This window comes from Clavelina lepadiformis, chromosome 1, assembly GCF_947623445.1.
Source record: "Clavelina lepadiformis chromosome 1, kaClaLepa1.1, whole genome shotgun sequence".
NCBI lineage: Eukaryota > Metazoa > Chordata > Ascidiacea > Aplousobranchia > Clavelinidae > Clavelina > Clavelina lepadiformis.
In genome coordinates this window covers 22,060,867-22,084,143 of record NC_135240.1, presented here as the reverse complement: position 1 = coordinate 22,084,143, position 23,277 = coordinate 22,060,867, and the positions used below count along the sequence as shown (strand labels likewise).

At 35.8% G+C, this 23,277-nt stretch overlaps 4 protein-coding genes across 4 annotated transcripts; 2 read left to right on the top strand and 2 right to left on the bottom strand.

Annotated features, from left to right (window-relative positions):
* Positions 1-755: 755 nt before the first annotated feature.
* On the top strand, positions 756-9,839 carry LOC143463733 (ubiquitin carboxyl-terminal hydrolase CYLD-like). The gene is made up of 20 exons (XM_076962110.1): positions 756-844; positions 2,682-2,824; positions 3,157-3,275; positions 3,594-3,741; positions 4,003-4,114; positions 4,547-4,743; positions 4,886-5,035; positions 5,127-5,329; positions 5,541-5,891; positions 6,153-6,207; positions 6,290-6,435; positions 6,575-6,728; positions 7,007-7,187; positions 7,429-7,516; positions 7,606-7,767; positions 8,097-8,296; positions 8,528-8,681; positions 8,798-8,901; positions 8,986-9,087; positions 9,276-9,839. Exons 2-20 carry the CDS (start codon positions 2,692-2,694, stop codon positions 9,517-9,519), a joined length of 3,003 nt encoding a protein of 1,000 aa, XP_076818225.1. The 5' UTR covers positions 756-844; positions 2,682-2,691; the 3' UTR covers positions 9,520-9,839.
* Positions 9,840-10,055: 216 nt separating this feature from the next.
* On the bottom strand, positions 10,056-12,709 carry LOC143449529 (uncharacterized). The gene is made up of 5 exons (XM_076949769.1): positions 12,696-12,709; positions 12,228-12,303; positions 10,907-11,447; positions 10,481-10,569; positions 10,056-10,407 (listed from the first exon to the last, which is right to left on the bottom strand). The coding sequence occupies exons 1-5, from the start codon at positions 12,707-12,709 to the stop codon at positions 10,330-10,332; spliced, it is 798 nt and encodes a 265-aa protein (XP_076805884.1). The 3' UTR covers positions 10,056-10,329.
* Positions 12,710-15,330: 2,621 nt separating this feature from the next.
* Positions 15,331-18,468, bottom strand: LOC143470479 (LRP chaperone MESD-like). The gene is made up of 5 exons (XM_076968647.1): positions 18,262-18,468; positions 18,025-18,096; positions 16,747-16,907; positions 16,366-16,500; positions 15,331-15,838 (listed from the first exon to the last, which is right to left on the bottom strand). The coding sequence occupies exons 1-5, from the start codon at positions 18,400-18,402 to the stop codon at positions 15,760-15,762; spliced, it is 588 nt and encodes a 195-aa protein (XP_076824762.1). The 5' UTR covers positions 18,403-18,468; the 3' UTR covers positions 15,331-15,759.
* A 1,110-nt stretch (positions 18,469-19,578) lies between these two features.
* LOC143445827 (galactose-1-phosphate uridylyltransferase-like) lies at positions 19,579-22,797 on the top strand. Its single transcript, XM_076945163.1, has one exon. The coding sequence runs from the start codon at positions 21,510-21,512 to the stop codon at positions 22,575-22,577; it is 1,068 nt and encodes a 355-aa protein (XP_076801278.1). The 5' UTR covers positions 19,579-21,509; the 3' UTR covers positions 22,578-22,797.
* The last annotated feature ends 480 nt before the right edge of the window (positions 22,798-23,277 follow it).

The following is a 23,277-nucleotide window of genomic DNA, read 5'->3' as shown; positions in this document are numbered from 1 at the left end:
TGTTGGTCTCGAGAGTCTTTTCAAATGAGACGTTTTGCGGTTTTGTAGGTAATTACTAGGGCAACCAGTTTTTTGACCTCATTTTGACCTAAAAAGTTTAAATTTTGACCTTATTTTGAAAAACGCTATACTGATAGTCTCTACACTGTCTACAGCAACTTTCTAATCTAAAGCTGCATTTAAAAATGACAAAATGCTTTTCTAGTGTTGACTTTTTTTCGTTTCTGCGTATTAAGATTGACAACTTGCAGTTTCAAATGCAATGCCGTCACATCGTGACGTCAACAAACGCGCTGAAAAGCCTTCCCTCTCTTTGTGGCTTTGGTTCTAAGTAAAATTTGCGGCACTGGAATTGTTTGTGGTACAAGAAAAGAGAAAAACGGAAGAATAATATTACAAAATGGTTACAAAATTACAAGTTTAATAGATTTTGACCTAAAAAAAAGACCTAAAGAAACAATTTGACCGTATTTTGACTTAACGTAACATTTTGACTTTATTTGACCTAATAACTTCTATACCACACGTCGTACAAAGCTGAAATTTGTTTTGTGCTTGTTTGATAACATTCTGGGCAGGTTAAAAAAAATTGACCATATTGACTTTTGGTTGCCCTAGTAATTACTAAGGCGAATTTGCATTTTGGTGTTGTGGCAATTAGTATCATAGAAATCAGCTACTAGTTTTAGCCCCTGGGTAATCCCCTTCTTTGTTCCTAGCGATAATTAATTCCTTTATCATTTTTTTATTTTGCATTGTACCATAGGCTAGAATACTAATAACAAAAGTACACAAAAGTGGGAAAATCCAACCAGTCGTTTTCTTTTGATGAATATCTTAACATGTAGGTGTTGTACTGTTGTATTTAGGTTATTTCCTAGCCTAGTTTGTACGACTAATGCGTAATAATTACTGTAGCCTTTGAAATATTTTATTAAACATATAGGCCTAACAGTATAGGCTACCGTATAATATGTCTTATGTCAAGTCAAAGGCTGAAGGAAAAAGCCAAAGAGCTGAAAAGTGAGTCTGCTGCAGGTTGACAGGCCTGAGTGTTTAGTGCAGTTGATAGTAGTATTAACACTACCAGTATTACGTTGTTTGTTGTTGAGTTAGTAAATGTAGCTATGGCTAGTTTAACGTCAGCTTAATAGACCCTTTCCAAGTTACTGCAGTACTGTATGGCTCTGGGTGGCCATATTTTATCGATCCCCTATCAGTGGCGTAGCCTGGAAAAAAATTTGGGGGGGGGGCAAATACTTCATGAGTTCAAGGGACTACAAAGTGTTTGTTTTAAGACACCGCCACCTGATGTAGAAGCCTATAGACACAAAAAGTTGGGGGGGGGGGGCATGGCCCCTTTTGCCCCCCTGGCTACGCCTATGTTTCCTATACTTAAACATGGGAATTTTTGACCCACTTTGATTCTTTCTTTAAATTACAAGCGTTCTAGGCATTGGATTGTGAACATTTTGCTCAGGTGAGTGGCATATGAATTCCGTAAACGCAATAAAAAAGTTTTGAAAATATGTTGACTAGTTCTTAACTGTGGTTTGAATCCTATACACTGGATTTGTTCGATACAAAGTCACGTTATGTGGTCAGCGTAGCATGCGATGTAAAATGCATAAAACTTTGTGTGGTATCTGCGGGGCATTTGAATGTAATAATTCGGTTTGTATTTACTTCTAGTTGAATATTTTAAACTTTGCTTGACATGCAAAACAAAATTAGTCCAGTCTAGGTAAAACGCCACAGATTACACACAAACTTTTACACATTTTATGTCACATGCTTCACTGACGACATGTCTAAGGAAAGTCTAGTGTGTAAGATTCAAACCACTGTAAAGTAAGAACTAGGCAACATACTTTTATCGTCTAAAGGAATTCATATGCTACACACCTGAACTCTTTGCGATCCGATGCCTAGAATGCTTGTAATTTAAAATAGAATCAAATTGGGTTGACAATTTCCGTTGTTCAATATGTGTGATCAAAAACATCTTGCGACCCAAAATTAATGGCGGTGGTAACTCGGAAAGGTTTTATTTGCACGGCTACAAATAAAAAAGACTTACAAAGGCAATGAAATGCATTTTTATTATCCTTTATATACAAAACGACCAGATTCCTTGCATGCAATGCGTACGTCGATGGTTAGTTACAATAGAGAAAGATTTTTATGCCAATTGCAGTTTCAAAAAAGGGGACACTGTGCTATTTTTTGTCTAAACAACAGAAAAACCGAAGAGAAAAGTGATTTTGCAGTTGCCATGGTTTCAATATGGTTGCGCCAAGACATAATTTGCTCTTTGCCAGGTCGAAGTGAAATCGAGTTTACACTGCTTGACTGTAGGTCACGCCAAAGATGTTCGGCATAAATTACTTGGATTGCACCCTGGCAAATCGTAAAATGCAGAATTGAAATTGTTAACTATGTTTGTACTTCAGTGGAACTTATTGCAGCTTTAAAAAATTCGGTCAAGACTGTTGGAATGAACTAGTCTCGATGTTACACACTGGCACACTGCATATTCAGATACTATATAAGAGAAAAGAGTAAAGGGCTTTTATTACAACAAATGACTTTATTTATTAGTACTTTTGCAAAAAATATTTCGCAGTTTTATTTGCATTCTGGCTCATGTTTTATGATTAATTTTTGCTTTTATTTATCAGTGGGCTTGCAATGGCAAGGAGACAGGACCTTGAGTACACTCGTAATTTGATACTGATTCGAGATCTATGTTTAAGTCGGCCAGTATATGATCCAAGAAGCAGAAAATATGATGCATTTGCTGGAATAAGTGACTGCTTAAAAGGTTGTTTGGTTGTTCTATTTATTATTGTAGAAACTCCACATCCAGACTGGAATTTATGGCAGTTTGCAACGAAAAATCCTGTGTGCTAAGGCTAAAGGTCACGGCATGTAATGCGGCCTCAATTCTTTACTTACTATAAATTGATAGTAAAGCAAACAAACATCTTTTTGTTAATTGGAAATCAAGGTATTTTTGGTAAAAATTGGTACACATGTTGATCAGTCTTAGACGTGCACACTTTCCAATTCGGTACCACGTTATTATGTTTCTAGCCAAAACAGTTTATTTAACACCTGCCATGAAATGCTACTTACCATGTTTAATGTTCAAAGGTACTATTATGCAAGAAGTTCTGACGGCATCATATCAAAGCAACAGACTGGTGTGCAGCGAACTTGATTCAGGAGAACTGATAGAATGTGATGAAAGTGATGTTGAAGTCATTTCAGAGGTACTAACTACTGTGCAGTTAAAGCTGCCTCAATGTATGTAACTTATTGTACATCTAATATTGCAGATGGTGTGCTATCATTTTTTTTGTGTTTTTTAGACTACATGAAATGATGTTAACTTTGAATGTGTTACTTCTGTTACCATAGCATTTATTTACTTACAAAAGTAATCGCACTGACTGCTATCTGGTAAAAAACTGTAATTTTACTTAAATTTGGATATTAGGCAAGTTCGTAGGTGTAAAACCGTATGAATGTAATTACTTATAATAAAAGTATAGTTTGCATGATAGTTTTATACTTATGCTTGCTTTTAGGAGACAATGGAGTTGCTTATAGCCATTTCAAACTGCCGAGAAAGGTTTGAAATTTATAAAAATAAAGACAGGTTAGTAGATGGACTTGAAATGCAGGAAGGATGTGATGTGTTGGTCAAATTACCTGCTAATGCTGGGGAAGCTATTGGTAATCATTGTTTTTTTATGAGAATAGCAGTCTTGTTAGTAAACAGTTTAGAATAGAACATATATATATATATATCTGCAAATTTCAAACGTTTTACGTATATTGATTCTACTCGACAAACACTGTATAGTAGCAATCACTGGCATATATATGTTAGCAATAAGTGTTATGTTAAACATTACGCACACTGTAGTTTTCTTGAAATACCAAACCTACACTTACTGACATAGTACTGCAGTTTGATAGTAAGACTTTTTGCAGGTAAGCTAAGATATAAAGGTGGACTGCACAACAAGCTTGGAACTTACTTTGGAATTGAACTGATTAATGCCAAAGGCAAAGGAAATACAAACGGTGCCATTAACAAAGCAAGGTGCACAAATATTTTACAAAATTTCACTCTTTTGTTGGTTTGTCATCGGTTATTTATGTGGCTATGCATTGTTCACCACCACATGTCACTGTTTGAGCACAATTGCAATTTACATCAAATTCAAATTGCAAGAGAGTAGTTGTTTCATTTCCTTGGATATTGATTATTGTTATTGAACTGTGTTACTTTGCTATGATTGAAAACACCTATTAGTATATATGATCTCTATTTGCAATTACATTCAGTGCAATTACCTTTACCATGGATTACTCTCACATTTTAATGTTGCCGCAACCCTACACACTGACCTGTGTTTGAATTCCAATACTGAGTCTTGTAGGGTTTGAGAGCTTAGGTAGTGGTTTTAATTCCGTTGTATTAATTAAATCTCTGAACACAAGAGCAAGAAACAAAATTTTTCATTTTTTATAGATATTTTTCTTGTGCTGATGATTGTGGAATCTTTCTGCCACTTAACAAAGTTATGTCAAGGGAGTACAACCAACAAAGAACTCCAATTCCTGCACCAAGGCGCAGCACCTACAAAGCACAGAGACCGCCACCCAAGCCACCTATTATGTCATCATCAAACCAATCAAGTTTGAGAAGTAGTGGATCAAGTAATTCAGGTAGCCTATTGTATGATTGCTAGACAAATTATTTAACATGGTATTTGTTTAATTTGTTGCCAGAATTGGAGTAAATCTTTGTTTTGACATTTGAGCATTTAACGCAGAAACATTGGTATTGTTTTTACTGATTGTTGTACAGTATCATCTCGACCCATCGAATGTGAGCCTGTGGTTGGTGTCACTGACGAAGAACTCGGCCAACTTGAAATTCACATTGGGATGAAAGTTTGCATCTTTACTGAAGTGAACGGTAGTGAAAGCCAGGAATGTGGAACTGTTAAATTCATAGGTTAGTAATGAAAAATAGGTTGTGAATAACAGCTAAAATTTTGCTTTCAATGTGTAATTTTCCGATGCAAATGAAAAAAGTGTTATTTTAGGTCGGCTCCCAAATGAGTTACCCACTTCAGAAATTTATGTCGGAATTGATTTAGTTAATCCGGTTGGTAATGGACGTGGTGTTTTCAACAAACGTCACCTTTTTAAAACTAAAGCCAATCATGCTGCTTTGGTTCCCTTAAGTGGAGTTTTGCCTGCTTCAACTTTTGATATTACACCGGCACTTGTCGCAAATGGGATGCAGGTATAATGTTACATTACAGTACTTACTCTACGTTGGGTTATAATGAAAAGTTACCAAAATATTAACAAATACCTTGTCATAATTCACTAGATGCAAGAAGTGTGTCTCACTGTATTTTATGTATCTACATAGAGTTATTGTTAGTAGAAAAAAATTAAGCAAGTTGATGCATTTCTAGTTGATTTTTCTTATAAATATATGTTTTATGTAGACATCTGCTGCAGCACAACCTGAAAGTGATCGTTCTTTAAGGCAAGAATTAATCAATGGTGCCAGTCATTCAGCAGGCCTGGCTCAGTCTTCTCAGTACAAAGGTTTTAGAAACCAAAGACAAAACAACATGGGCAGAGAAGAAGCATATGGTATCAATGGCAACGACTATCTTGAACCGATTCGACCTGCAATGAACGCGAGAGCGTTTGAACGTCCACAGCCAGTTGGGGGAGCTATAACAGATATAGACGATGAACTTTCATCACAAGTTGATATTTACGGAGGTGTCAGTTCTAGATATCTTTCCAGTGATCAGGACAGGAGACCTTCGCACCAACCTCTCTATCCAGTAAGTCATCTTGTTTCTATATCAGTTCTTGTGACTAAAATTTTTTGTTCATCTTATGATGTGCTCTTTGACACTTTAAAGAGATTCTTACTTTTTTGAGTTAAATTCATTATTGCGTTTAAAAGCATTTTTGCACAGGTCATTTGTGGCTTAATGTTTTATTTTTGCAGTTTTATTAACATTTTCTGGTTAATGTAGTTTATTCTTTGATTTTACATTGCTTATTGGTTTAAAATATTAATGTTTATAATATTTACCTAGCCGGGTATGGCTCCAAGACAGAATGGCCTAAAGATACAGACCCCACAATTTACAGGTATAACATCCTCATTACGTGTCTTACATGAATGTTCATTACTCATATCATACTTTTTGTTGAATCATGCTATGTTTTACAGGACATCAAGTAGAAAATATGTCTAGCTTAGAAATTGGATCTATGGTTCAGGTTATGGAAGAATTAAAAGTGTTGGGGGAATATGAGTATATAGGCCCGGTTTATGGCGTGATCAAGTGGATTGGCTACATAAGGGAAATGGGCAATGTAAGCCAATACAAAATGCATCTGTGAATTATGTACTGGTTGCTTGATAACCATTTTCTATTAGAGAATGACTAAAAATAGACCATTGGATTATAAGCCTTTATGAGCACTTATTTCACTGTATGTTATTTCTTAACAGGACCTCATAGCCGGTGTTGAACTTGAATCACCTATTGCTGGTTTTTCTAATGGTGTTTTGAATGGCCAAAATTATTTTGATTGTATACCAGACAGAGGAGTGTTTGTGAAGATGAAAAACTGCCAAAAAGATCCTCGCTTCCTTGCCGCCACAGGTAACCGCATAAAGATACCTTTTTTGGTTTTTGTTAGGAATTTGAACCAAAAGTAATAACATCAACAAACGTGTACGGTGAATGCTTTTAAACTCAGAGATTGTTCTCGTTTTCGACAAAACCCTCCATACGTTGCTTTACTAACTTTGAAAAATTTTCATTTTTAATGTTTTATTACGTTATTTTAACAGATTTCTTTAGCTTCAAGTCATTATGCTTTCACTCTGTAGAAAATTATGAGAAAATGCGCGTAATTTAGTCTACCTGTACATTTGTAGAAGTTTCAAGAGCTCCCATGCCTGTGGCCAAGCTGCCACTACACAATTTTGGAGATTATAATGCCACCTCATTGCCAGGAAGAATTCCTCCGCCATCTAAACTGACTAATGATATGATTGGTAAAGAAAAGGGCATTCAAGGACATCATAATTCATGCTACCTGGACAGCACACTTTTCAGGTATTGAAATATTTGGTGATAAAGCAGTTTAAAATCGCTGGAGATTCATTAATTCTGTGTTTTGTTTTTGAGTCATATTCCAAATTACTTGTTTTCTTAAGCTGCTTTGTTATGTATCAGTGATGAAATCAGTTCCAGAATTTCAAGAAAGCTAAGAACATTTACTTGTTTTCTTTGGAAATGTTTTTAGACCTGTGCCTAAATTTGTCACAAAATTGTTCTAAGCTTCTATTTTTTACAGCATGTTTGCTTATTCCTACTGCCTCGACACAATTTTGTTTCGTAAGAAAAATTCCTTCGACCTAGAGCAATACCAACATGTGCAGCAAGTAATAAGCAATAAACATATTAGACTAATGTTATTTATACACTAGTGGAGCAAGGGCATTGTCGTCATGCATCTTTTGTTATGTCATAGGTTCTAAAGGAAGATATTGTAAATCCTCTTCGGAAGAGGAATTTTGTGAGAGCCGACAGGATTATGTTGTTGCGCGAGTTGCTCGATGAGCTGGGATCAGTTACCGGACTCACTAATGAGGAAAAGGACCCAGAAGAATTTTTGCAAACTCTCTTAAATCATGTACGATTAGTTTAATGATGATTTAATATGATTAATAATAGTTATACACTGTGCTTTCTGCTATTGTAGTTAAGGAGCTGTAGGTTTGATTAGCAATGTTTGCAGAAATGGTTTGCATAAAAACAGTGTACTGTTGTAACTCCTTGTTTTACCTTCAGATGTTTATAAGAACAAAACTTTTTTCTTGCATTTGGCTTAATAAAATTATGTGTACCTTAAAGGTTGTTAGGGAAACCTTACTAGTAATGAGATTTTACCAGATTCTCAACAGTGTAAGCTATCAACAATTGTGTAGTAACTAGGTACATAAATGTTTTTGTTAATTTTAGGTTTTCAAAGCTGAACCGCTGTTTGAGTTAAGACAAGGAGATTCTGATCACATACAAGAGTGTTATTTTTATCAAATCTTTCTTGACAAAGATGAGAAAATGGTTCTTCCCAGCACTCAGCTTCTCATTGAGCAATCCTTTCTTGCGTCTGATTTAAAATTCAGAGACGTCCCAACTTGCCTAATTCTTCAAATGCCAAGGTAAGAGAGAAGTTGGTGCCTGCTTTTTACAGGTGCCACACAACTACTAGGTAAGTGTTTTTGAAACTATGAGCTACCCTTATTACAAGTGTTCGTCAGTAATTAATCACTTGATTGTTTGTCGACCAACAGCACTCATAAAGTTGATTATTTTAAGTATAAAATGGAGGTAGCATAAAAGTTTTAGTTTTCCTTACCGTTACCAGTATTTTTCTTTAAAATTTGTTACAGGTTTGGCAAAGATTACAAGATGTATAATCGGGTCCGTCCGAGCTTGACTTTAGATGTGACTGACATGGTGGAAAAGTTGCCAAGAAGCTGTACAGTTTGTGGTGGCCTTGCCGAGTATGAATGCAAGCAATGTTCGATTGAACGCTCTATGCAGGTTGGTATCTTTCATTTTGTGCATAACGGACATTGAAGCAGAGACGTTTGCTAAAAAGTAATTTTTTTATTTTGCTATAAAACTTGGTTAGAGCTTTCATTTGTTGCGTTATTTAGGAGCACATAAGTTCTTACTGTGACCAGTGTGCAAAGATTTGTCATCAACATCCAATGAGACGGCAGCATGGTTACAAAAAGATTGAAGTTTGCGATGAATACAGGTTTACAGATATCAGATAGAAGTCTATCGCGTGCAATATCCCACAAAACTTAGATTGAGACTTACCGTTCTATGCATTGGTTAGATCGTACGTAGCACAGGAAGGAGAAATGCCCGTGGAGCGAAACATTTTAGAACTCTACGCCGTGGTCTGCATACAGACAAGTCATTACGTTTCCTTTGCAAAGTAAGTATAGTGTAGCCAATTAGCCGTAGCGCAATGATTAATGAAATCTGCATCACGCCTCCTAAAACCTTTTTATGCGTGTGCACTATCTATGATGAGAATTGCACTTGTACGTATAGTGGCACACTCATAAAAAAGGAGCTGTCTAAAACCCATTCCTAACACCAGTTAACACATTTACCCTGCAGGTGTGGTTATGGTCGGGACGCCAAATGGTGTTTCTTCGACAGTATGGCGGACAGGGTCGGCGAGCAGACCGGTTACAACATACCCGAGGTCACATACTGTGAGAAATTTGAAGAATGGTTGCTGATGGACCAGAGCAAGCTGCTGGAAATGGATCAGCGCGAGATGCCGGATCATATGAGACGGTTGCTATGTGACGCTTACATGTGCTTGTACCAAAGCAGAGAGATGATGCGTTTCTCGTAGACTTTTTCCCGTTTTTATAGGTTTTTTGTTGTTCCTTGAAATGCACTTAACGGTGTCTAAAACATTTTTTAACTTAATTGCAAATCGCTAAGATTCTGTGGTATGGCATTATTATTACCACTAGAATTTGGCATGCATGAAATTTTTGATAAAGGGTTACTTTTCCGAGACTTAACGTCAATTCTTTTGTTGATCATGTATTTTATGAATGCATGTTTATTCTTTATTTTATTGTTTGCCCCTCGTAGTTCTTACTTAGTTTTTCTTTTATTTTGTACATCGTCCAAATGTTGCAATATACCATTGTTCCAAAATGAAAAGCGTTTTTTCCAACGCTTGGTTTCATGATGCTTTTGATGAAGCTTGTAGCACATGAAATGGTTGAAAATTCCCGAGCCACAAAGGGGAACAGAAACTGGTATTTCCCCGCTTACAACATTAGTTGGTTCGTGTTACGAATTACAATGCAAACTAAAACCAAACATTTCCTAACACAAATTGTGCCGAAATCAAACAGAACCTGCCATCCAAAACAATGACAAAATCACACATTTTGTTACGCACAAGTTAAATATTTGCTAAGCACCTCCCGTCTAAGTGTGGTGTTAATTTAAGTGTCGTCTAATTTCTACCGAAAGAAAAAAAAACACAGCTTTAGTTATAGGCGTAATGTAAATATTAGAACACGAGTATATTGATGACGAGCATGTAAGCAAGAGCTTAATACCGCCGAGGTATTTCGTCAGATAATATTCCTTGTTTGATAATGATGTGTTCCTCTAACATTGATTTACAAATGCGTACTGCATATTAAGGTTCAAATAAATCGCAAAGCAAGTCTGGTTTCTGATCTACCAAACTGGTGCATGGTGTGTCCGTAGCGGTATCCTGAAAATAAAAAGCGTAGAGAACTTCAAAATAAAAAGTATTTCAACGTTAAATCAAAAAGATGCGTTTTTACCGTTTCTTGGTCAGAGGTTGCCTCTTTGCCAAAACTGATGTCCAGTAAATTTTGAATGAAATCACACGCCTCAGCAGATTTTACAGGCACTAAAAATATGGCGAGTATAGTTAATTCATCACTGGTGTAACCATTTCCGGTCACTTCAACCCCTGTCAAGTCAACTCTTGTCACTTGAACACCCAGCATTGTCTTTGAGAAAACTGTGACTTAAACGAATTAACCCATGAGCTGACACGACCACAGTAGGGGCGACATGGATAAAATTTCCATAAATTAATAGGGGGTATTAAGCAGTACACACCATATTAATTGGCCACAATTACACTAGACTAGGGAGTTTAGTTGGGCAAATAATGACTTACACTTACGAACAATGTAAACAGATTTTATAAGAAAAAAATTAAGATTTGACCATAAGTACACCTGCATTAAATGGAGAGGACGTTTCTTTTGTATTAATCTGTGAGGAGTCAGCCAAATCGATATTTACGACGTGTAGTGGAGCGGTTTTGGGCGGGCTTTGCTGCAAGCACCTTGCTTTCCTGCGTCTGCTAAATTTGGGAAAAGCGGGGGACTTTCCATCTCTGTCTGACACGCGTTGTCGCTCCACCTTGTTGGTTCGGTTTGGAGTGGTGACGCAATCCTCGCGACTGACGGTCACACGATCGTCTATTGTAGCAGACTGCGAGTGGTCATTACACAGCGTCGCTGCTCTACTGATATCAACATTCACGTTTTTCTCACTGTCTTGCAATAATGAAGTTGAGAAAAGCTGTATGGTTGGAGATTCAAGCGAATTATATTCGTGGAGACTTGTCTCGTCCCATGACGATGTTTCGTAATCTTCGTTAGTAGTCGTTGCCGATTTTTTGGACTTTTTTGCTAATACTCTCTTTTCTTCAACCTTACGAAGTGTACTTTTAGCTCTCTGAATTTGGCGTCTTTGATTCTTTCGAGTAGGTCGCTGTAAAGTGTAAACAAATAATGTGGTATGATTGTTCGGGGCTATATAAAACCAAAGTTCCTACTTGGACCAAGTGTGTCACAACGTTGCACCATGATTAAAATTCGTTGATTTAAAAGGGGGATTTCTTCATCAAAAAAGCTGACGATTTTTTAATTCATTTAAAACTTTACGGGTCATCCTACTTTGCAACTTTGATAAAATTCGGTTATGTATATTGTGAGATATTTACATATCTATATCAAAATGCCGCTTACCGCTTACCTTCTATGTTGACCTAGTTTTATTTATTCGCTTATTGATATTTCGGTCAGGCTGTCAAAATGTATAATTGACGAGAGATTTCGCGAGAGAAGAGGTGGAATTTTTCTATTCATCGCAGTTTATACTTTAGGGCTTAGGCAGTTTTTTCTCTCATGGTTGGCAATAGTATGCCGCCCCCTCGCGATTGTCTCTTTTCTCGTTTTTCTGTCCCAGATTTTATGACGCGCGTAATATGCACGTTATGCAAAACAGCGGGAGCGGGGCAAGTCAAAAAAATTTAACAACTGGGATAGGTGTAAAGTTTATCATTTTGCACAATGTGTGCGTTTCAGGACATTAGTATCACGCAACGAACCAAAAGCCAAAGATTTTTTCTTTTAACTGGTGAAAACCCGGTTGTTCTACGACGTGTAGTTTTTCGAGTATTTTGCAGGAAAACCTGGGGTGCACCGCTGCAACACACTTGGCCTCTCGACTGATGTGGTGAATATGGTCGTAAAAAGGTAACTTTTATACTTTTTCTTTTCCTCCAGCGTCTCCACCTTCGTCCTTAGTATCAAATTTAACTTCTAACTTCTGCGAGGTCTTGAGCCTGTTAAAACATCATTCGAAGTGTATATGGACGATTTATGTTGAAGGCGTCAGTCGTGATGGGGGATAAAATAACTGACGATGTGTATTCATTAGTCAAGTATATGCATACCAAGGATAAATGACATTGTCCAAGGTATGTTGCTCCTATTTATGATAATCATCAATTTCCTAGCTAGATGATAGACTAAATGCGAAGCATTAAAAATAGATTTATCTTGTCGAAAAAATTGGAAATTTCTTTAACAACTTTGGTTTAATAGCAAATTGTGAGAGTATAAGCGGTTTAATCCGTTCTTGTGGCTTTTAACAAATTGCCTTTTAACAACAGCATTTGAAAGCAGTCATAATCACAAGTTAACATGTCAAAATCCCTTTCATCAAGCCAATCACCTAGATTTTCTCATGCTACCTATAGGTATATCTACATATTTCATTTAAAAAACTAAAATACAAGTCAGGAATATATCAGCACAAAACATAATCGTTTATTACATTATCAATTTCGTAAAACTTGTTTTGTTTTAAAATATGTTTTCTTTTCAGAATTCCCTTTACCAACGACTTTTTAATTACTATTTTTTTGCAGAATTTACTTCCATATTTATGCACAAAGTTTGGACGTTTTCGTTTTCTTGAGGGCAACCTACAAATACAGACGAAGTAAGCTTTTATCTCAACTAATATTGTGTTATATAACAAGTATGTCGATTATCGAATCTGTACAAAGTATACAGCTAGTTAAGATCAATTTTATACCAGTAATCATACAATTGTATTGTGCTCTATAAATCAACCTTGCGTCCAGGAGCGTTGAGCCGGTTGAGGGAGGATTTTTTAAAAGCTTGGTCTGAAACTCTTGCGCTTGTCAACTCCGCCCAAAATGTACAGAGCACAAAAATTTTGCCTCCGTACGTGTTAAAAAAAACGCTATAAAAACGCGTCAAAATAAAATGTGGTTTCAAATTTAAACGCACAGCTTTTGGCATTTCACGGCGGGCGATTTTGAAACGCCGCATACAACAATTTTGTAATGTCCGATAAGCCGCCTTTATGGTTTACAAAGATCAGCCAAATTTTTTTAATAAACAAAGCTGGTGTTGCATAGGGTCTGTATTTGTTTCAACGTTATATTTCACTTGCTAAATAACCATTTGCTTTGCGAGTTCCCTGCTTGAATAGGCCTATGGCATTTCTAGCTTGCTGCACAGTTGGATAAGTGCCATTTAAGGCAGTGTACGTGTGCTTGCGTATTAAGTGATCGCTAGTAGAGGTCACAGAATATAATTAAGGTTCTTTATATTATTCAACACGACACAAAAATAAATTTTGTTTGATAAGAAGACGTTTTAATCAGTACCGTAACCTACCGTATGCCTTGGGGAGGAGAGGGGCTAATACCCGTTTATACTTTATTAGGACCTACAGGAACACATATAATAGACTTATTTTTGGCTTTCACCTATGGTCCTATTAAGAACCATTATAGGCCCTATAGTATCAGTGAAAGTCAAAAAATTGTTGCATGTAAACGTAAAAAGGCTTATGGCTCCCAAACATTGTGTTTGTTAGAGGTTCCTGGCCCAATAGGCCCCTTATACTCTAATGGTTTTAATTATTAAGTGTTATTACGCAGTAAAACCTCTAATGATTTCACAGACTTTTTGCTTAAAGCTTAGCCAGAATAAATGAATCAAATAGGATGAGTAACGTACATGTGATAAAACAATAAAATTACAATTACGAATCCCGTCAACTTTTAACCTATGCAACCAAAAATCCGGGAACAGTGACTTTGAACTTACAGTTTTTAGCGAATATAGCTGTCACTATTTCAGATATAGTGACAGCTAACGTTCTTTTATGTTAATTGACAGTTAAAAATCATTCTTACCAATCGTGTTCTTCATCCGATTCCATATCAATTCATTGCATTCCTTTCTGCAATTACCTGCAGGCTACTTACTATACAGACAGGGATCACTTGTTAATAGGCTACTGTACAAACTACCGTAGCAGCAATCAACAATCAACATGCCTTCCAAACGGCTGAAAACCGCATCAACGCAATTGTGACGTCAATAAACAAAAGAAATCATCTCATCGAATGTGTTTGCAAGAAGCTGTAATAACCTTGCCACCGTAGTACACTAAAAGATATGTTTTAATATAGGCCTACTATGTTGGTACATTGGGAAAGATAAATAATTCTACAAGTTGAGTAATATATAACATTGCAAAATTTCCTATTTTACAAAAATTCAGAGACTGATCGTTGCACTATTGGTTCCGCTCCTGTCATACCAAGTGACCCGTTCGCACTGCCAAGTTGCCAACCACAAACTTTGAACAAATAAGGGATTTTCCCGGAATATGTAAGGATTAAAGTGTAATTGTCTATGACGAACTGTATGTTTTCGGGAAAACGTTACAAACGTCTCCGGTAGAGTGAAAAAGATCCATATCTATTACAGACTCACGCCATGTTAATGCAACACTTCGGATTGACATTACTTAAAATTGCATTAGACCTTCCAGCCGTGGCTTACGATAGCTTTTAGAATAATTTCGTAGTGCGAGTTATATGATGACAAAGCAAAATTTCAATAAGGATAAACCAAATTAGCTCAGCAACGATTCTTATTTGTTTGGATTTATTTGGTACGTTGAGATTAAGACACACACTGCTCAGCAGATAATGCAAATGTAGATCAAACAATGCATCATTGCATTAAGTAACTCATCATCCATAAAACGGATAACTGCGCCAAATAACCCATAACTAATTTGAATAACACCTGTAATGGGTTACTATAAAGTGCGTTAGTCCCAACGTAGAAAAAACTTTCCTTTTGATCAGAGTATGTCATTCGCATTTCATAAAAAGAAGTGATTGATGCCGTTAAGCCGTTATACTGTGTTATGTTTACTTCATAAATTACTAATTCTTTGCTGACTACAAAGAAAGATCGCTCCTCACCGGATCTGGAATATCATCCACGCTAATAAAATATCATACAAAGGAAAACCTGATAACAAGATTTGCATTATATCCATGGAAGTGGAGCGGAACGTAAATACGCGAAAGATTCATTACTTTTAGTACCGTCATTAGCAAGTAACATTGCGCATTGATATTTAGCTATCGTATAGCACAGTAGAACAATAATGTTGTATAAATACAAAGCAAATAATTTTATGGGGATTTTGTGTATGAATAGTTATATGAAATTAACACGGCAAAGTTTCAATGCACGACGTCATATCACCAGCATGAGATTAATAAAACAACTTTACTGCAATAAAAACTTACACAACCAGCCTCAAATATACCGCAAAAATGGCAATATAAAATATTGCACATTGAATTTTATGAAAGATATTTTGCTTCTGTGTATGTTTCAATTCAAATCAAATCATGTTATCTAAGCGAAGTCATTCAAACACTGGAATATCCTCATAATTCAGTTTTCTTGTTTGATTTCTTTGTTTTCTTGGACTTTGCTTTTGACTTATTATCTTTGGCACCTTTAGACCTACATAAACACAAAAAGTTAATTTTGTATCAGTGAATATATGGCACTTGGTTTTGCACTAACTTTTGGAAAACCCCCTTTATCTTCTGCAGTAACCATGCATTCACTTAAAAAATTTGAAAAGCAAAATTGTATGGCTCATAGGTCAATAAAACATAAACACGCTTTCCTGGCAGTATTTTTCATTGAAATGCAGTATTTAGTTTTAGATATAATTTGTCATAAAACCTGAAAATCTGAAAGTATAAACCTAAACTATACCAAAGGAATCACAAGAAATATACTGTATGTTGACAAAATCACTTGTTGTAATTTAATCATTATTTTAAATTCATTGGCGGCAAGCGGTGGAAGGCTATAAAATTTTTATGAAGCCGTTATCTACGTTAACAGGGCCGCAATACTAAGTACAGTACATACCCATGCAAATATTTGATGTACTAGTCAAAGCAGATTGACTATTCCACTTAAGAGACAGTCTATTAAGTTATTATTGCCTTTTTAAATTGTGTTTATGAATAACTTACGCTTTTCCAGGATAATCTTTGCCTTCAATCGTGACTGTTTCACATCTGTCTTGTTGAACAAGAAAATCCTTGATTTCATATGCATATGATCCATCAGCCAGTTTAATCAGTACACGATTTTCACTGATTACGAACCTAAAACAAGTTGCTGATAACCTTGACAGTGTTTTGTGTGAAATATCAATAGCTGAAGCTTCAAGTGAATGCAAGAAATCTCAAACGTTAGAAACTATAATGTGAACCTTGTGGTTCCATCAGCCTTCAATTGTGCTTATCACTTTTCTCTGAGTTGGGCAGGGATGACTTGCGTGACATGCCCGGCCCTGCTGCTTCAGATGCACTTAATAAAGGTTCGAGTTAAATATAGAAAATCTTGTTTACCTTGTTATTTCTATATTAGCATTATATAACATGGACTGCCACAAAGTTGAAATTTCTTCTGTTTCAGCTTGGGTGGGATTTCCAGAAATGGTAACAAACATCATAAGTGTTTTCCCCTTTTTTGTCATTTTTAATATGGCTTCCGGATCACTTGGATCAACCTGCACACAATGCAAAAAATGGGATAGTTTAAGTACTACCAAATACAATAACATTGCCTAGTGTATACTACCACAATACATATTTCCAAATTAATTGGTTGCCAATTTCTTATGCAGGGTTACCAGATTAAATTTTTAAGTAAAGTTTTTAAGTAAATTGTCAAAGTACATTTAATGTAACAATTGTTATGATCTGTTTTTTTGTGGTGCATAATACTCTATTGCGACAACACAAAGCTGACTGGGACAACCAGAAGGTGCTTATAATTTTATATAGCAACTTGGTCCATTAGGTTTAAAGCCAAACCTAAGCACAACAAACAACTACTTTTGCAAATTGGACCTACTATAGTTTTTTAATTTTTGTGTTTTTGCCAGGCCTTGAGATTGCTCACCAGGACAATTGAAGACGAGTAATCGTCATTAATGTCTTGCCCAAGAGCATTACAACAATAGGACCACCACATATCAAAAACAGGTCACATAATTGCAAGTGCAACGCTCTCACTGCTTTTCAGCATGTGCCTTGTAGCCTAAACCTAAACTAAAAAACGAGAAAATAAATGCAAACCAATACTCTAATCTTACTTTACCAAATATTTTTTCTCACTCTACCCGCACTTACAGACAACATCCTGTGTGTAGTGTGTGGGCTAACTTCAACAAAATATGATTAAATTACATATTTATATTCAATAATTGACTTTTGTTGATTATAAATTATATTCAAGAGCGCTATGTAATTATAAACTTCTTTCATTTTATTTGTTCAATGTATAATTGCTTTAATATCCTATATTAGTGTCCACTTGCTGTGGCACAGTTGAAGGACAGAGGAGATGTTGATAATTGTTCTGTTTTTCACTTATCACAGGTTTTTTACTAGTAACATAGACCCTCAATGCATTTATGAACCCCAGAATATAATTTGTTCATCTTTATACCATATCCGAGTTATAGTGAACATCTAACCAAAACCGGATAGTAAGGTTTTAATTTATTTGGTTGACTGACAAGTGAACGTGCATGAAAACATAACCTTGGTAGGTTAATATAATTAAACCAGTTTGGTAGTAGCTAGCTTTAAAATATTTTGTAGGTTGCAACTTCCTCATACTTTTGCAAAATCTACAGATGGGGAGGGTCGCAAATGTTCAGGAAGATCACCTTCTTCAATCTCTCCTTCTTCCTGTTTAAAAATCAAAACATTATAAACTGAACTAAATGGTAAGTATAAATTATCAGTTTAAGTCTAAAGTGGTTCACTAAAATAACAACTTTTAAGTAATTGGTTAGCATTACATACATAAAAATACACAAGGTGTTACAGTAAATGTTTACACGAGTTTGTTACCATCCATTCTTCATCAAGTTTATAAATGTCTGCATCAGTGAAATCTCTTGGATCTTTTTTCTTCTTACTAGCACATGACATTGCAATTACTGTCACAAAAACCACTGCTTTTAACAGCTGTTTTGTTTCCATTGTTAACATAAAGTGAATTGGAATCAAACAACAGGTTGTTGCACCTTAAAGCAAATAGTATAGGCTAGTGAAAATGTCTTGATATAGTATTGTCAGATCATCAAGCAGTATTCACGAACAAGTAGGCCTATTAATGCTATTCATGCAATGCTGATGGTCTTAACAACTTGTTTAATTGTCTACATAACTCACTGATTTTATAAATACAACACACGACTGGTGTCATTTTTAATCTGTTGATTGCAATCTAATCTTACTTCTAACTTCTAACTGTCTAACTATAGGCTATAGACCTAATCAGTACCAGTAATTCATTGCTTTCATTCCTGAAACCATTACGTCGTCTTTCTACAAAGTTAGAATCGCAAATCAAGGAGGAAGAACTAAAGTCTGTAGACGTGTATGGCTGTATGCAATCATGATCATTTACTGACGTCATAATCCTAAACGTTTACAAGTAGACCACTGTCAAAGTAAAACTGGTATCACACAGTGTAATGTTGCCAGTTTTACTGGGAATAAAAAACATACAACCGCGTTTTTTACCAAGATCCGCTTGTTTAGATAGGTGAACTCTTCTAATATATTTGCATGTGCAGGCATTTGCAGGCTTACTTATGTATTATTTGTACGCAAACAATCTGTTTGAAAGTGGTCATGCATAAAAACCTACCAGTTGACGTGGCTCGTCAAAAAGTATTTCGATCAAAAGGCCACACTACAAATACTAAATTGTGGCAAAAGTTCATGATCATGGTGGTTCAGAAGCAGTATTGGTCAACAACTTTTGTAGCAACTATTTTTGGGCCTATTAATTATGATTTCTGGTAATCTCATTGTGTGGAAAGATTTTTTTGAATGAAAAGTACTTTGTATAAGGGGATACCCCGTTATGGGATTCTTGGCACTGATGTTGAAATGTTTCATACTGTATGTAGATCAGTGCTCTTCAACAGGGGTTCCGCGGAACATGTAGTGGGGTTCCGTGAGTTTTAAGGGTTCCGCGAGGGTTCCTCGTTTATTTAGGGAAAGTGATTTCTTGCTTCAGCATTTTGATGCGTCATTCCGATTTTTTTCAGATCACTGCACCGCATTCATACTCCAAGTAGGCCAGTTTGTTAAACAAGAAGTTGAGTGTAGTCAACAACCGAATAAAACATTGATGTAATTGTTGCGTCACGTGCTGTTAACAAGAACGTTATTGTTGCATCACAATTATAGGATGTTGCCAATGTACAGATCACAGAAGTACAAGCAGACTGAGTAAAGAGTACAGACTTGAGCTGCTGTTGAGCCTTTGTGAAAATAAAGTAAAAACAGTGTTTAATCAAATTTTTATTGTTTAGTCAAGCCAGATGAAACAAAATAGCATATTTTCTTATGTGAAGCCAAAGAATAGCAACAGCGAAGGTGTGGGTGGTAATGAGCCATGTAGTTCAGTTGTAACAGAGACACCTCCGCCGAAGCTGACCAAATGTAATTCAATTGCCAAGATTAGAAAATGGGACGACACATATTTCTGTGTCAATTTCCAAATACGTATTTGTGTGAAACAGCATTTTCTGCTGTAACAACTATTAAGAACAAAAACAGAAGTTGCTTGAAGGATGTCGATATGTGTATGAGAATTGCATTAAGCATTGTTGAGCCTCGATTTAAGAAGATTGTAAAAGAAAAGCAACAACAACAGAGTCATTAAATGTCTGACTTTATAACTTTTGTAATAAATGTTTATGTTTTGAAATGTATAATTATTTTTTGAAGTGTAACAGTGTAATAACAAAATATTTTATTTTCTGACCAAGCAATTCGTAATTTCTAAACTTTTGTTAGTGGGGTTCCGTGACAAACGCGAAAGTACATGAGGGGTTCCGCGTTGACAAAAAGGTTGAAGAGCACTGATGTAGATACAGTATTAGCCTACATTACAGTATTACACACGTACATTACAATGCATTATCTATAGCATGAGTGTAGCGTAGCCTATGTCATCTTTAGTTCTTGGTTATCAACGAGTCTGCTAATTCTCATAATTTTACGACTAACGTAAAGTTTATATTTGAAAGCTTTGTCGAATGCAGACTCTATGTTATATGCGTATGGTAAAGATAGATGGTCTGTGCTTTTCGAATCAAAAACGGTACACTACGAAATCTAGGACTGTTAAAAAACCTAAGAAACTACTGTATGAGCCTACCGATGATCTTTTTCTTGACTAGATGGTTCGACTATTCTCTCTAAAGTACGTTAATTGGTTTGAAAAGATTACAATTTTTTATTCTGTTGTCTCATTTATGTAGCAATGTTTCGTGTTGTGGAGGCAAGGGCTATTTTTCGGGAAAATTGCATTCTGACATGGACAGCTGTTGACTGATTGAGTTAGGAAGAAAGACATGGGAAAGTAAAATTTAATTAATAGTATTTAGGGTAAATTTTGAGTTAAATTAGAGAGGATACATTAGGATTAGTACGTGATAACCTTCTAGTTAGTATTAGTATCTGGTTAATTTTTCAGTGACAAAAACGTTTTGAATTTGTAAGTTTTATTTGTGAAATAAACGTCGATTTGTCCATATCCCTATGGTATGTTTGTTTGCTTTACTTTAACAACCTAATCAAGCTTGTAGCTTTATAGCTGAACACACAAAGATAATTATTGTATGTCAGTATGCACAGTTTGCTAATATTTCTAATATAGCACTCAGGCAAGTTAAGTAAACATTCCAGCCAACCCCAGGGTTCAAAGTACATGTTCTTTGCAACACAAAAAAGGAACTTTAAATAAATCATTGTGAGGCTGAAAGTGGGTGCATGCAGTAATATGATATATACATATACCCGTCCAGATCTTATTACCAGATTCACAGAAAATTCTTTACTAGAGATAATTATATGTGGGAGAAATTATATGTATACTCTCCAAAGTATGTAATATTTTACTGCTAGTGTTACTATATGACTATATTTACACATTTTATGCAAGGTTACTAGTAAATACAGTAGTAATTATTATCGCCAGTTTATGTTAAAACATTGTTGAAGTAATTGTTTAATGTTTTTGATTTAGATATATATCATATAAACTAATTTGGCTTGAACCATTATCAGTGTTAATAATGGAATTTGATCCAAATGAACATCAGCATCTCCGATATAATCCACTGAGAGACGAATGGGTCCTGGTCTCGCCTCATCGTCTCAAAAGACCATGGTCAGGACAGGTAGACAAGCCACAGGAGGAAGAGATCCCTCCATACGATCCTCACAATCCCTTGTGTCCAGGAAACATAAGATCTAATGGATGTCGAAATGAAGATTATAAGAAAACATTTGTATTTGACAATGATTTCCCAGCATTGCAAGAAGATGTTTGTAAACCACCTGAGTCAGGTGATCCTCTTTTTCAAGTAGCTCCTGCAGCTGGGCAATGTAAGGTTATGTGTTTTCATCCGCTTTCCAATGTAACCTTGCCTTTGATGTCTCACCAAGAAATTGTTGAAGTAATAAACAAGTGGATAACTGTCATGCAAGAAATGATGCTATCATTTAAGTGGGTTCAGATTTTTGAAAATAAAGGTGCCATAATGGGCTGTTCCAATCCCCATCCCCACTGTCAGATCTGGGCAAGTTCTTATCTACCAAATGAAGCCAGATTATCTGATAGAAATCAAAAACAATACTATGAAAAGTTTGGTCGCCCGATGCTGTTGGATTATGCTAGCAAGGAATCAAAATCTGGCAAGCGCACAATAGTTGAAAATAAGCACTGGATTGCAGTTGTGCCATATTGGGCCACCTGGCCATATCAGGTGCTTCTGCTTCCCAAGCGACATGTCATGCGCCTCACAGATGTAACTGAAGAAGAAAAAGATTCCCTGGCAAAAGCAATGAAGCTTTTCCTTACAAAATATGATAATCTCTTTCAAGTTTCATTTCCCTACTCAATGGGATGGCATGGTGCACCAACAGGTGCTGACCTAGAAACTGACACGAACCATTGGCAACTTCATGCTCATTACTATCCACCTTTGCTTCGATCAGCCACAGTTAGAAAGTTTATGGTTGGCTATGAGATGTTGGCACAGCCGCAACGAGATTTAACTGCTGAGCAGGCAGCTGAAAAGCTGAGAAATTTACCCATTGAGCATTACAAAACTTCTTTCAAAAAAACTGGTGCACTTTAAACAAGATTTTCTTCTTAAGAAAGGTGATATTTCATAGAATGTACTTCATCAGCTTTGCTATTGCTTGGGACAATTGCAATGTTATATAATCACTATCATGTACTGTGCGTCTGTGGCCTCTGTTCCTTTTCAATTTTAAACTAAATATGTTATAAAGATTCATTTGTTCAATAATATCTTCAGTTTAATTTCATAAACAATTAAAAATATTGATTGTTATTGTTTCGAGTTTACCCTAATATATAAGGTTAGTCAGCACTTAACTAAATAACAGATAAGCGTCATGGTCTTGGACTAACCGTAGGTAATTTGCATAATGACTACATACACATATGTAATCAATACATGTATTGACTATGTACTGACAAGATAACAAAGTATACCTGTAACATGTGTACCTGACAATGTAACCTGAATAACTTAGTGCCTCACATCATACCAACAATGATGAAGAGACATAAGTGGGAACTTTAGATTACTAACAAAACCTCAACTCACTTGTTAAAATGTTCAATGACATTGGAAATTTTTGCAGTAATTTCATTTCGTTTACGTATACAATAGACACACACTATAAATGATATGATACACACACCATAAACATTCAACAACGTTACGTAATGCAAAATCAAAACGATATGGAAGAGTTCGAACCAACTTGAAAGTATAATAGATATTCTATCACATGGAAGAAGTAAAA